The sequence below is a fragment of the Pantherophis guttatus genome, chromosome 2, assembly GCF_059756535.1.
Source record: "Pantherophis guttatus breed Tessera chromosome 2, ASM5975653v1, whole genome shotgun sequence".
NCBI classification, from domain to species: domain Eukaryota; kingdom Metazoa; phylum Chordata; class Lepidosauria; order Squamata; family Colubridae; genus Pantherophis; species Pantherophis guttatus.
This window is the reverse complement of record NC_142064.1, coordinates 212,722,815-212,738,362: the sequence shown is the minus strand read 5'-3', so window position 1 is coordinate 212,738,362 and position 15,548 is coordinate 212,722,815. Positions and strand designations below refer to the sequence as shown.

Below are 15,548 nucleotides of genomic sequence, written 5' to 3'. Positions count from 1 at the left end.
AGATAGGTAAAATGAGGACCCAGATTGTGGGGGCAATAAGCTGACTTTGTATAAAATATACAAAAGTATGAAGGCTATTACTTAATGCATTGTAAGCCGCCCTGAGTCTCCGGAGAAGAGCGGCATATAAATCAATTTTTTTTAAAAAAAAGTTAGCCATCACTGCTCTAGCAGAACATATGAGCCTGTTTGCCAAGTCTGTTGCATTAGAAGTGGAAGGAGGGGGGAAAAAAGGATAAAAAAACACCAAACTTCTTCATACAGCAGACTATGGAATGATTCCATGTGACTTTCTCAGCTAGTGATTCATTCAGGGGTCAGCACATCTCTAATTTGTTTATGATCGCAAGATAACTGGTTGGTTTTTTTTAACCTGAGAACATGTTATTTCATAGTAATCTTTTCCAGATCAGCTGCTCTTCTATATTTTTATGTGATAGGAAGGCACTGATCTTTTCAATTAACTGTTGAGGTACTGTAAGTGTAACAACACTTAGAAAATGGGTATTATAAAATGCCCTCACTCGTAATGTTCTCCTACATTCACTGTATTTTTTTAAAAATTCATCTTATTTCAGCCTTATCTCAAAGCTTAGTATCTGCGAGGCTGAGGTAAATAAAGATTTTCTTAAGATTATCTTCTACCAAGTATCTTAAAAGTAGAGACATCTTTGAACTGAATTTGACTTCTGATGACAATGTTCTCAGCTTGCTTAGCAGCATTAATGGGGGGCCCACCAATGACTGTTCCACCTTGAATCTACATCTTCTTCTCCTCTGAAATCTGAGTTTGGAATACTTGCTTGGTTTTCAAGCAGTTAGCAAAAAAAAAAAAAATGAAGGCTCAACTTTACTGTGCAAGCAATTTCAAAGTTGAGGGCCCTGGGGCAGCTAAATCTGATAAATTTAAGTTGCCAAAGTTCATGATTTTTGTTTTATTTAAAACAGCAACTGGTTACTTCATAAAAATATTGAATTAGGATGCCCAGTGTCTCCTTTGATTTCTGGTGTATTAGGATGTGCTTGTCTCATAAGATCCTAATATCTGTGAAGGGGTCTTTGGCATATTTCGTTGGACTGTATGGTACATTGGTATTATATGCTAATTATTACTGTTTATTTCTCAATATCGTACTCCAGTTTCAGCTCAGATGTATTTGATTAACAAGTTTGGCTGAACAGCAGGATACTTTTAATTAGTGTTGAAGCCAATAGGCAAATATCTATAAGCACCCAAATTACATTTTTATATAAATAATGAATTTATTCATTATTTATGTATCCTCATTCTGTGGGATATTTTTCAAATAAATACATTAAATATGATTAATATATACAAAGAAGGATGACAATAGACGAGAGAGCCTTTAGGCCATATCCTTGCATAGGTAAAAAAATCTCAGAATGGGTATAATATCCCATATACCTATTGGGAATTTTTTTAAAAAAAAAATCAGTACAGATAGTCCTCAACTTATGACAACAATTGAGCCCAAAATTTCTCTTGCTCACTGAGACATTTGATAAATGAATTTTGCCCAATTGTTCAACCTTTTTTGCCACATTTGTCAAGTCAGATTTATGAATCACTGCAGTTGTTAAGTTAGTAACAGGTTGCTAAATTAATCTGGCATCCCCATTGCCTTCGCTTGTCAGAAGGTTGCAAAAGGTGGGACACTGCAACCATTATAAAAATGAGTCAGTTGGCAAGCGTCTGAATCAGGGGTGGGTTCTACTTACCTTTACTACTGGTTTGCAATGGGGCTGCACGAGCGAGCAAAGCGAGCGCGCATGTGCGCTCTTCTGCACATGCGCAGAAGCATTCTGATGACATCAGGGTTGATGGGCAGAGCTTCCCACCAGTTTTACTACCAGTTCTATAGAACCGGTGCGAACCGGGGGCAACCCACCACTGGTCTGAATTTTGATCACGTGACAGCAATGGCACGTGACAGGTTATAAATTACTTTTTTCAGTGCTGTTATAACTTTGATCACTATGACAACTGTTGTCATTCGAGGACTACCTGTGCAAGGTAAATTTACATGTAGTTTTTCGATTTCAAGCTATTGTTGTAAAAAATATGTTAGTCATTTGAAGAAGAGATGTTTGGCTTCCCTAATCTTCAGTTATACCACTATGCATACAATTTGACAGCTATCAAACTCTGGGGAGCTTCATTTAAGGAATACTTTAGGAATACTCACACATAGCACCTTTAATTAATCAGACTGTTTGGGGTTCAAAATATAATAAGTCTATCTTCTTTCACTGTTCCACCAATTTGAAAATTGTAGCATAGTGTTTCTGGAATTGTCATTTGGATCCTTTTTCTCATGCCAGATTGATATTATGGGATATTCGAAACCTTGGAATTGATAAAAGCCAGCCAACTCCACAAGGAAGTTTTCAATGGATGTTGAGACTTTTACTTTGGATGCAATATTTACCATTTTCTATGTAAATAATAATTATCCACTGCCACCTACTGGCAATATTTACAACTACAATTATTGATACTTCAATTCTGACCACTATATTCAGCCTCAAAGACAGCTAAATTATACAAATAACAAAACAGCAAAGTTTAAGAATTATTTTCCTGTTTCATTTGTTAAAAGCAACTATTTAAGATAAGGATATGGAGGTGGAGGCATTACTTTTTCATTCTGTTGTCAGTCCCCAATTATATGTGGATGATTATAATGAAATCTGGTAATCTTTTACTAAAACTTCAGGTAAAACCTTTACATATATCAACATGTATGAGAAGCCCTTGTGCATTTCTTTGTTCTAGTTTGCTTTTTCTGTTGGTTAATTAAGGGAAAAATCTAAAATGAAAAATACAATAAAGCAGCAACTATTTTTGACTCTTCTGCTGGAATTTATAAACCCTCTGAATTGGAAATTATTCTTTTTTCTAACTTGATGAATAGTTTTCCCCATGTGCCAGACTACTGGATGAAAATGCTTATTTGGGTCTTAGAGAAAAAGGAAGTTCTGAATCAGAAGCCAGTCCCTCCCCTCTAGAGATGGAACATTTATTTAAATTTCAATTCCCAAATATTCAGAATGAGGCTTTTTTGCACAAATCAATTGAGCTGCAGCAGCATATTTACTCCTGACAAATGTATTGGCCTGTTAGATACATATGCCCCCATTTAACTTATTGAAAGTAAGTTCCACTATACTCTTAAGTACAGGTAGTCCTCGACCTATGACAATTGAGCCTAAAATTTCTGTTGTTAAGTGAGACATTTGTTAAGTGAATTTTGCCCCATTTTACGACCTTTCTTGCCTCAGTTGTTAAGTAAGTCACTGCAGTTGGTAAATTAGTAACCTGGTTGTTAAATGAATCTTGCTTCCCTGTTGACTTTGCTTGTCAGGTGGCGGCAAAAGGTGATCACATGACCTTGGGTCGCAACAATGGTCATAAATATGACCCAATTGCCAAACATCTGAATTTTGATCACATGATCACGGGGATGGCTGGAAAGTTCGTAATTTGTGAAAAACGGTCATAAGACATTTTTTTCAGTGCCGTTATAACTCTGAACAGTCACTAAACGAACTGTTGTAAGTCGAGGACTACCTGTATCTAGCTGCAGCCTAACAAAGTTTAAAATAGTTCTTTTGCAGTTGTTCCTAATGATGTTTTCAACTTATATTCTGAATTTCGATCCAGAGGGCACGGAACTATTTAAATCAACTACAACTCTAACCCATTTACGTCCTTCTCTTACCTTTCCGCTTCTTATTTTGAAATCTCCCAATTTCAGTTCAGAACAGAGGCTTTACCTGGTCCACGGGAGACAACAGCCACCTAGAAATAGCCCCATCTTCTCCAACAAGTACTACTTACGAGAAAGCTTTTTTCTTGAAAAATGAGATGTAGTTCACTAAGATTTTAAGTTTGAATGAAAGCAAATGGACGAAAACCAAGCTATTTGCAGGTTAATGGGATAGAAGGAAGAGAAGATGGTAAGTGTTCTTTTATACACCTTTTATCCAAATGTATTCTGGAATATTTTGCACAGGATTTGGATCAATTCTTTCACAGTCTCTTTTGTCTTTTCATTTATTTCATCACCTTCTGACCTGTACTGTAATCAAATTAATAAGAATCTGATTATATCCTAAAAATTTGAGTAAACAACAGTTGTGTCAAAATTCAATTTATTATTTTTGAGAAATTTGGCAACAGAAACAAGGTGCTCCTAACAACAAATATTTGTTGGCATCAAATAATTATTACCATTCCTGACAATCATTCTGTCTGCGGTATTGAAATCAAGCCAGTAACTTTGTTCGATCTTGTCAAAATTTAAATCACATGTAAAATCAACATTCAATTAGGTGAATTCTATCATGTTCACAATTAGCTGACAAAATTAAAAAATTGATACATCATAAAAAGACAAAATGTAAAAATTATAAGAAATATCATTAAATAATTATTAGCAGTATAAGCAATGTACATCTTGTACAAAGAACATTGCACCTTAACGTAGCACAAGCAACTTGATACATATACATATACGTGTGTGTGTGTGTGTGTGTGTGTGTGTGTGTGTAGAATAGCATTGTACAAAAAACACAGTGGAAACATTAACAGCCCTAAATGGAAGTATGAAAGCTGACTCCTTTTATTCCATACAGTTGCCTAGAATGCTTAATTAGGAATCTGGAACATGTTACTTGCTACATAAAAATAGAGTTTAGAAAATCCCAGGACAATCATTTAGCAGCTTAAGTTGTATAGTAAACCCCACCCCCACTGCACAAGAAATACCAATGGCAAAGCGTAGGGAAAAAACCCCCCAATATAATGTGACATTGCTGTGAAGACAATGCTGATCCAGGGTTAATTCAGTCAGTACTGTGCTTTAATTCATAATTGGTAGACCTGATGAGCTGAAATATTTAAATCCAACAAGATTATCCGGTGAGCTCCAAAGGCAACTCCCTACCACATAGTATCTCCCACTGCCTAGCAAGTAGTGAGATCAATTTTTCACGGCTATCGGGACTTGGGATAAAGACACACCAGAGCACCTCTTGGCTTACATTATCCTCTTGGGCAGATTGTCCTTTAGGAAAACTGAAGACATTGCCAAAGTGATCCAAGGTCAGGTTCTGCATGAGATCATGATTCTGAATGTCATCAAAAACAAATGTGAGTGCCTGAGGATAGGCCTGGTAGCCCATGAGCACCCGATCTAGGTCACGGATTCTTCTTCCATCTGCAAGCTGATACTTGTCTCTCTTTGGGGGTTCCTTTGCAAACTCAGGCCGTGGGTAGCTGATGTAGTCCTCGTTGAAAAGAAACAAATCTGAGCTAGTTAGGATCAGTGTTTTAGGCTGGAGGGAACTGTAGGCCTGAGCAATCCCCTCTGTAATATTGACCTGAAATGCCAACACATAAAGGAGTAGATTCAGGGACGGGGATTTCATGACACTGTCCATCTTCTCAGCAACCAAAAAAGCAAGGTCCCCAATTTCTTCTTCATTGGGATATATGAATCTCACTCTGCTAGAGTGAATCAGTTCATAGTTTTCCATTTTTCCTGAAATAATAAAGAATGTTATATATTTTGAATAATTAAATTTAGAACTAATTCAGAGCACTTTTTCCTGAAAAAAAAAGTTCTCAAATTAAACTGTGAAATGATTAAAAACACACTATAAAGAACGAAAAAGACAAATACCAGATCACACCCAAAGAAACTGAGTTATGAATCAGAAAATTCACCTGTGCTACATGTACTCATGAGGTAAATTATTTCCATTTAATTTTAGACTTCCATATACTGTAAGACATCAATAACAGATGTACATTATTTTGATATTTGCTAAAATAATTTGTATGAAGCAACCTGAGCAATCCAATATAAACAGATTTTTCAGTGTACTTTTAATTAATGTCCTTTCTTCAAACTGCTTAGGATGGTATGTTCTTCCTATTTATTTTTATGAAGATCCCAGACAGCCAGACAAGCAGAGGTTTATGCCCTGACAAGATAGGTTAGGGTAGTGGGAATACATGGCAGGCTTTTCTGAGGCCATATGTGCTTATGATAAGACTGATCATATCTTTGTTCTATTTTTGGGCAGAGGCAATTATACTATTTGTTCAGATTTTTAACACTCTTGAACAGTTAAGAGTGGTGTAGTGGCTGTGACAGGCACCATCAAGTTCACTTGAAGCTCAGTGATGCGACCTTAAGCTGCTCACTCTCTTTGAGCCAATCTATTTCATAGGATCGTTGTTACAGAAAAAGGCAAGCAGGGAGTCCCGTGTATGCTGCTGCTGAACAAAAAGACAAGCTATAAATCTAATAAGCAAAACCACACCTACATATTCATCATGAAATACTTACATGAAAGAAACTTAAGCTTGCGAAGTAAGTTTTATTGAAACTTTGTGGGGAGATTTCTCTTATTGTTTGAAGTGGTTTTGTTTGAAGTGGTTTGTATGTGCTTTTACAAAACAACTATTGTAAGATACATTATGGCTGAGAGATAGCAATTGGTGCAAAGCTATGCAGCTGAATAGACACGTGAAGCAAAGACATACAATATCAGACATAGAAATACCCATACCACGCTGATTCATGCTAAGCTTTAATGCATTGAAACTGCTCTATTTTCTGATTACTATCACTGTTTTAGTTGGCCACACTAAAACATGCCTTTGTCCACACCATTTCATCTGTGACTGGTGCTTCAACATGGTATACTTTCTATTTACAATTTTACCTTTTTCTTAGGGCTAGTCTACTTTTCTTAAGAATTATATAATACAGAATACATTGTATTATGGGAATACAATCATTCAGATGCAGTTTAGGACTAAAAAGAATGGCACAAATACTGAAGAAATGACAAAACGCAATAAAATTGTGTTAAAGAGCTAGGCCAGATGTTGCAATCTTATTACTTTTGCATGTGAAGGAAGTATCCTTTCAAAATATGGGGCGAGAAGTAGAGTAGCGTCTGCATCCAGTAACTAAATGATTCTATCCTCCTTTCCTATTTTAACTCTTTAGACCAGACCCAAGAAGATCAGCACATTTTCTTCTGATTCTTTTAAAGAAAAGATTAACTAGAAATGTTGCTTAAAACCAATTTAAATCTCAGGTGTGGCTCAATCACCAAATGCATGGTGTGCACAGGTCACAGGGAATGCCCTCTAATGGTGTAATGTAACATTCTGACTGCTGTTTTCAATTATTAGTAATTTAAAACCATGCAAAAGAAAAGTGTCCAAGGAACATGTGCACTTCCACATTGAGAGCCATGAGTGGTTCACTGACTCTACAATGTATGTGAATCACAGCTGATTTTTTATCATTGGTTATTTATGAAGACATGTGGGCAGATTATCCAATGAGAATATGTAGCTGAGTTTGCTGTTGATAACAATGAATATATTTTCAAGGCCTGAATGTGTTCATTAGTGAAATTGGATTTCCAAAGTCAGAATATATATTCAGTTTAATTTTAAGTTCTCAAAGCTTGCATGAGTAAGAACAAATTGAAAATGAATTACATGGAAGTGGAAAACTCTTTGTCACAATGCTGGTATGTGGGTGTGACAAAAATTTCCTGACTTTGCTAACCAGGTTATGTCAATTCTAAAAATTTCATTTTTACTGAGGAGTATCCAGTAATTTTTTTTCGCCATCAGACTCAGTGCCTGGGAAAAAGCAATAGACAAGCATGAGAAAGTATGTGGAATAATAAATGTCTTCTCCAGGGAAGAGAGACTCCAATTTACATTAACTTTTTTTCCTGCATTAGCAGGCACCAAGTACCTACCAATCCAGTAACAAATTGAACAATTCGTATGTCCTCAATTTCCTTCCTTCTTTCCCTCTCTTCCTTTTTTTCCTCTTTTCTCTTGTTATTTCGTTCTGTTCACTCAGGCAACCCAATTGTCATTCTCTAAGCTGCACATTCAAGATGCTGTGTCTTTACTTCAACTGGAGTTGCCTACTTTAGTTTTAGCAAAAGATATGCAAATGACAGTCAGTTTTCTCTAGTGGTTAAAGCAACATGTTAGAAACCAGGAGAGTTCTGGTTCCACCTTAGGCATGAAAGCTGACTGGGTAACTTTGGCCCAGTCACTCCATCTCAGCCCACAACGTCAGCTCAAGTGAGAAGCTGCTTGCTCAATTCCTATCGAGATTTTAAAAAAGCAAACTTGCAGGAAAATGTTAGGAAGAAAAAATAAGTATCATTCCAAATGCAAAATGCCATTCTTGATGATTTGCTATCAAAAGGTAAAATCTTAGCAAATCAAATGAACATTATCCTAGAGAGGTGTGATGAAATATATAAATTTAGCCTACTAAAATATTTCTAAATCACTTTACCTGTATTTTTCTTCCCAAATTCAGAGTAGAAGTCCTTATCCACTGGTTCTGGTGATGGCGTCCTTGCAAGGAGTGAGAGCACTGCCATGAGGTGCTGGATAAAAGCGTGAGTACTATAACTGTCTCTGGTTAGGCAGGTTAATATATGTTCCGCTGAATGTCCTGAAAAGGACACAAAACTAAGATTCTTTCTAATACTATTACAAAATTAGGGTAGCTTTTAAACACATGCATACTGTGGAACTTTTATATAAATTTCACATACTACTTAATTAAAAATATCAAGTGAAACAATTATAACGATTTCCAAATATTATCATTTCTTCATTCAATACCAAGAGCCTTGGTACTACAGTGGTCTAAAGCACCCTGTTATTAAGACCAGCTGCCTGCAATTACTGCAAGTTCGAATCTTGCCAGGCTCAAAGTTGACTCAGCCTTCCATCCTTTCTAAGGTAGGTAAATTGAGGACCCAGTTGTGGGGGCAATAAGCTGACTTTATATAAATATACAAAAGGATGAAGGCTATTGCTTAGCACATTGTAAGCCGCCCTGAGTCTCCGGAGAAGGGCGGCATATAAATCAAATTAAAAAAAAAAAATTGGCACACACTGTTCTATAAAACACTGCCATTTTTTTGCCAAGCTCCATTTTTGCTGGCAGAGGGTTGCAGGAGGCCGTTGCAGCTGAAAACGGAGTTTGGGAGCCCATTTTCCCTGGCAGAGCACTTGGGCCACCACAGGCGCCCCCGACATGAGTAATATCAAGCTGGCCATGCCCACCATGCCCACGGCCCCCCTGGCCCCCCGTGGTCAAACACAACTCTGATGTGGCCCTCAATGAAATTGAGTTTGACATCTCTGCTTTAAATCATTGACAGTTTAACAACTGTATCTTTTAAACTCTTTTTCCAGTGAATATTTGCTTATTACTATTTAAAAATTTACTATTTAATGAATAAGTGCCATAGCCTTAGCCACAGCCACAGCCACAATCATAGCCAAGGCTGGATTTATTTACCACTTCTGAGATTGGTTTATTTAATAAAGGAAGAACTGATTCTGCTGTCACATATTTCAGTTTCAATGTTATACATTCAGGAAGTGGTGCTATAGAATTTATTTCATTTCCCCCCGTCATTTATTCCTTTTAGTCTTCTAGAAAATAACATGTGGTGTGGGAATACCATCTCTCCTACACACTAGTGCTAGGGAGAACGACATCAGTTGAACCATTCCTTATACAACCCATAGAAAGGAATTTTGCTAATGACATATTATTTCAAATGCTCACAAAGAACCACGATAAAGTGTGTCCTGTACTAGGAATAATGAATGGATTCACCTCTAATCAACAGTTTGCTGATAAAAAAAAATGCAGGAATGAAGAAGGAAAGATATCTCAATGCAACTTACCAGTAAGTCGAAAATACTGATCAAAAAGTCCAATGTTCACTGAATACAGATCGTTTAATTTTAGAACTAAGCAAGGAGTGAGATGGAAAGAGCTGAATTCATAATCCAAGACATCAGTGCCCCAAAAACCTAGTGGATGATAAATGTACAGTAGTCAATACCTAATTGCCTTAAAAATAATTAGTTTCAGGTATCAGGAGAATTAATATTCATAATTGCATCTGGCATCTTTATCTGAAATAAGCCATTATCGAAGGTGCAGCTATGTATTACTCTGACAAATAGGTTTTTAAATCTGAATCATGTACATAACACGAACCAGTACCAGATGGGTGCACTGACACCGATAATAATATAGTTTGCTCCTTACCCATATAATTCTGCCTTGAAACAACACTTGTACCACCCCCTACTTTCTGAGTTACCAAATAAAAATATTGTGGAAAGTGTTAACAGAAAATTTAATGGATAATCAGAATTAAAAAACCCTGTTCCTTTCTGAAAAGTTTTCCTTGAAAACACCTCCTCATAATTCTGTTAAAGCTATATAAGGGAAGCCTGTCACTCCCAAACATGCCACCAACTATGAGGCTTCCTCAAACTTTTGCTTTACAAATTTTGGGATAACATAGGTTCAAAGCAAGAGTTTTAAATTATGGCACCTTTGTATAGATCTTAGTGTGATTAAAAATCTGCAAATGTTTTGAAAGCCAGGAACCAGCCTGTTCTACCATACCTAAATGGTGATCATTAGAATGTGTCACAGAATCATCCAACAAGAAGTAAATAGCTTTAGTTGAAAGTAGTACACACGCTGTCACTTCCATATCCGGAGCTTTATAAAACAGAACAGATGACCACATGAGGTGTCTTAGTTCTTCATTTTCAACCTATAATATTGACAATGCAGTTAATCTTTTAGTTCAAGTATAATTTTGGATGTATTTTCTTTGACTTGACTAAGAAAGACTCACATTTTATTATTACTTTGCATATCAAATGTAAATTCCACTATGAAAATAAATTATCTCGTCTTCCTTCCCCTTTATCTCGCTTAAAGTTATCAATATAACATCTGAGTTTTGTTAAATGTTTGTAGTGATTCTTCAGCATCGTCATCATTTGTGTGTCAACTCTTTCAATTCAAGGATGCACCTTGATATTTGTGGTACCTCATCAATGACCCAATTATATCCCCATTATTTTACGCATTTAAGTACAAAGTGCATCGTTTTAAAAAATTCAGATTGTAATATATACTTATTGAACACTGATTTTTAGGGATTGCAGCTTAGTTTGCCCTTTTCATTATAGGTCAATTAAAGAAATCTACATTACTGCAGTTATAAAGTGGCAATTTTAGCAATATGAACTCTATATTCCCATCTGTACCATCCCAACAAACGCTATGACTGGATGAAAAAATTGATGTTCAAATGCCATTAAAACAGACTAGCACAGCTTCTCTCCTGGAATCTCTTATCTTTGTGTACTAATACCTCAGCAATGCTGTTATGGAAAAATTCCATAATGTATTTTTCTTTTAGCTCAGCTACATATTGAAGAGATGGAGAGACGGAAAGGTGCAGAGGTATCTGATTCTCATCAGTAATTCTTTGCATCAGAAATTCAGATGGGTACAAAGATGAGAATGGCAAACGAGGCTTGCAAAAGCTGGAAAACAAATTAGTGATACTATCAGAGAGAAATACAAATAAAACTCTAGGTGCTTTATATAAATAAACATCTTATTACTCTTTCATAGAATAGTATGGCTTTCAAAATATCAGTTTATTTTGCATAGAGCAGTTTTCATAAACTTTATAGATATTAGAACTCTTTACCAAAGCTATTTTTAAAATATCTAACAACCTTTTTTTTTTTTTAGTTTGATTTATATGCCGCCCTTCTCCGAAGACTCAGGGCGGCTTACAATGTGCTCAGCAATAGCCTTCATCCTTTTGTATATTTATACAAAGTCAGCTTATTGCCCCCACAAACTGGGTCCTCATTTCACCTACCTTAGAAAGGATGGAAGGCTGAGTCAACCTTGAGCCTTGGCGAGATTCGAACCCTGCAGTAATTGCAGGCAGCTGGTCTTAATAAGCTTAATAACAAGGTGCCTTAAACCCCTGTACACTTAATGTAAGTGACAAGAATCATATTCAAAATATATATCCTACCTACTGTTTTGACTCAAATAACTGAAAACTCTCATTGTTCCTCTATGTTTTGAATATTTATACCTTCAAGTCAGGCTTGACTCCTGGCAGCAGCCTGGAGAAGTTCCTGCAGTTTTCTTGACATTTTTTGCAAGCATTTTGCCACTGCCCTATTCCTAGGGCTGAAAGAAAACAAATGACCCAAAGACACTCAATTGGCTTTGAACGTAAGGCAGGACTAAAATTCAGAGTTTTGTGGTTTCCAATCTAATACCTTTAACCGCTACATCTGACTCACTCTCAGGTTTTGAATAGTTAATTTAAAAATACATATACTTACCTTGTAGTTGGACCATGCCTTAAACAGTCCGTCAAAGAATTTCTGACTGATTCTACATGATTAGCATCTTTAAAAATAATTATGGTTTTGATGTCTTGCAAGAGAGTCCTCAGAAAACTATAGATTCTCAGGAAATGGAATTTCTCATGAGGTAGGACAAATATTGCTGTGACAAATCTGTAGCCAATTATCAATTCCAGGATGTATCCGTCTGAAAATGAACCTTCTTGCTGAACTGAATAACACACGGGATGCAAAAGAACAGAAGCCAGTGGAATTCTGTTGAGTTTGAAAATGTTCCTGGCATTCTCTGAGTCCATGAATTTACCTGGCAGTATATTAAAATCAACTTTAACTATGTGAAGGTGATGAGGTGTAAGAAATATCCAACAAGGATGCAGCATACAATGGCTCTCTCCGGCTGATTTATGAATTGCAGAGTAAAATGCAGAGCAACCACAATGCTTAGAACAGGTTTTACCATCATTGCCCTGTTCTGGCAGACATAGTTCCTTTTGACCATCAGCTTTATGATGACAGAAGAGATAAACTGGGAAACAACCTTTTATCTCCGTGTTTTCAGATGAAATATGATAAAACCCCATCAGCTGGTAGACAAACTCTTGCAAACTAGCTTTGCCACAATACAGTACAGAACCCGTTAAAGCAGGCTTATAGTGCCGAGCGCGAAACTGGTGTAAACAGGAATAGAAATCTTGCAGATTCTGAGTGTCTGACACAACAAACAAGCAGGTATCTCCATTGTTTATGTTGAGCATCAAACATATTTCTGGTATTAAAAAACCAAATTCACTGAGGTCAGAGTATGGAAAGCAAAGTACAACTTTCAAGGCAGAAAGTATATGCTGGCAATTTCCTTTCGAATCTTGAACAATTTCAAATACAGCTATCACATTACTGGCCAAAACAAAACAGGAAGCAAACTGCCTGTGTCCTTTGTGAACCTGAATGCAAAAACTCCAGAGGATTTTGATTATATTATCCTGTTTTGCTTGGGTCGTCTGCACACCACTTGAGGTGGGAGCCACTTTAGAGATCTGATATCCTTCATGAAGTCCCATTTCAAAGTAGCCATCTTCAGTTTCTGTAACTCCAGAATCACTCAAAAGATCTCCCATGTTCTCATTTTCCACTGAAAAGAGGGGCACATGTCCCACGGCCTCTGCAATCAAGGTAGAGAGATGTTGCACAAAGTCCTGATTTGTGGTAGCGTATGACATACAAGTGAAAGGCAGAGTAATAGTATTAAGGGAGTCAGGCAAGGAATCGGGTCCTTCTTCTGGATATCCCAAGCTTTAAAAAGAAAGAAAGACAGAAAGAAAGGAGGAAACTATAGTAACCTAATTTAAAATATTGACTTCAAAAAGTTTCAAAATCTAGTTTTGTTTCTCAACAACTGAATCATATGGCAAAGATCTAATGTAACTGAAAGCATAAAGCTCATTCACCCAGAAGCCTTATGGAGTTGCCCGGGCTTCTTTAGTAATGCAAAAAAGGGGAAAGCAAGGAGGACAGCTATGCCTCGGTAAGATATTTCATGAACTTTTGCTATTGTTTTTTTTTTATTCTTCAAAGAATCAGGCTGCAAAAGGCATTTTATATTATGTCAGAGTTCATCAGATAGAAGAGAATATCAAACTGAAACTGCACTCTCACCACATGCGATGTGTGCTTTTATCAGAAAAGTCCAAATCTGGAGCAGATACCTTCAAAGAAAAGGGGAAAAAAAGAGAAGATAACTGATCTTTCTGTTCCCTTCTGGGTTTATTTTCTTAAACATCGTTATTCTTCTGTCTTGTGCTATACATATATATTTTCTTACTGTTCTTTGTTTTAAATGCTTTAATGATTGTAAGCCATCCAGAATTGTTGGCAGTCAGGCAGCACATACATTTTATGAATAATTATTATGAGCACAGTTGCTTCACAACTGAGTTGCCATCCCAATTGTGGTCTCAATCAAAACTATCTGTATTTTTAACCAAGATACAAAATGGTCATAAATTCGGTGTATAGAAAGTCTATGCTATGTAAAGAAAATTATCTCCTCTACTCAGAAGTTACTTTACAGAATCCTTTCATTGATCTTTTGTTTGACAAGACCAAGGAAAATCAGTTCAAGAAACTTAAACCCATCTTAAAAGGTATGAAGTATTTTTCAACTGAACATGCCATTCATTACCTGACTTGCACTATGTGAATCTGGTGTTTCAGGGCATCTTTGGGTAACTGTATGGCTTTTAGGAGTCAAACTACTTGATGAGAAGCTGCTGGCTAGGGCTGTTTTCTTGTGTGTTATTTCTACAAAACAGAAACAGTTAATGTTAAACAAATATACAAACATTCATACACAGAAAATATACCAAACTATATTCTATTTCACAGAAGTGTGTTTACTTATTAACAATAGAATATTTTATTTATAAATGTACTTTTTGATTCATCCTATATGTTAAATTACCCCAATGGTAAAGACTACAGAGAATTCTGTCTAACAGATAATATGCACTTTGTCTGGTGGCAGAGTTAACATTCCAACTTAATTTACCCTGTAACCAATCTATTTAAACACATGAAATTTTTGGCATCTTTTCTCCACCCAAACTGCTTTATTTATTTGTACAACAATAAATATGATCAATCTGTGTATATAGATTTACACCTTCCTCAGAAACAATTTAAGCAACTTAAATTTGAAAGTAACTTTATATTTGAAAGTCTTTCATATAACTTGGATTATGTTAACTGTGGAAGCATGTATTATTCCATACTCAAGTCATTTGGAGAATATCCTGTAATATGTTATCAAATGAGGGAGGCATCTAATTTTTTGCTGATGACTTCCCATTCCCATCACTGAGTGGACTGGAGAAAAAGCAATGTGGAAACTGTTCATGGCAGAAGTGTGTATACTTTGCAGCATGCGTAAAAGGCTGTCAAAATACTCCTACAAGAGCATGCATAAGTGATGAGAAAGGAAGGAAGACTGTGCTAGAGAAAGTGTAACTTTTTAAACCATAACTATTGACCAAGATGGTGGGGCAGTATCTCACCTTTTTAACACATGCTTATTTCATTTAATGAGAAGTAATTATTATGCCAGCTCTGAGATTGGGACAGAGTTTTTTTTACATTTTTTCTAGGTAAATTTTGTAAGAAAAAAGAGACTTTAAGATCCTGTGAATCACAGGCTGATCCCCACTATTTTAGGCTTCATCCAGAGAGAATGCTG

At 36.2% G+C, this 15,548-nt stretch overlaps 1 protein-coding gene across 1 annotated transcript in view; it reads right to left on the bottom strand.

The window, feature by feature from the left end:
• Positions 1 to 4,159: 4,159 nt before the first annotated feature.
• NISCH (nischarin) overlaps positions 4,160 to 15,548 on the bottom strand; it is a 37,137-nt gene continuing 25,748 nt past the window's right edge. Inside the window, exons 14-21 of the mRNA XM_034439325.2 lie at positions 14,499 to 14,617; positions 13,973 to 14,022; positions 12,296 to 13,609; positions 11,293 to 11,467; positions 10,530 to 10,683; positions 9,794 to 9,922; positions 8,379 to 8,540; positions 4,160 to 5,567 (exon numbers count right to left, since the gene is read on the bottom strand). Of these exons, the coding sequence (XP_034295216.1) occupies positions 4,939 to 5,567; positions 8,379 to 8,540; positions 9,794 to 9,922; positions 10,530 to 10,683; positions 11,293 to 11,467; positions 12,296 to 13,609; positions 13,973 to 14,022; positions 14,499 to 14,617 (2,732 nt within the window). The 3' untranslated portion in view covers positions 4,160 to 4,938. The remainder of the gene's footprint in view (positions 5,568 to 8,378; positions 8,541 to 9,793; positions 9,923 to 10,529; positions 10,684 to 11,292; positions 11,468 to 12,295; positions 13,610 to 13,972; positions 14,023 to 14,498; positions 14,618 to 15,548) is intronic.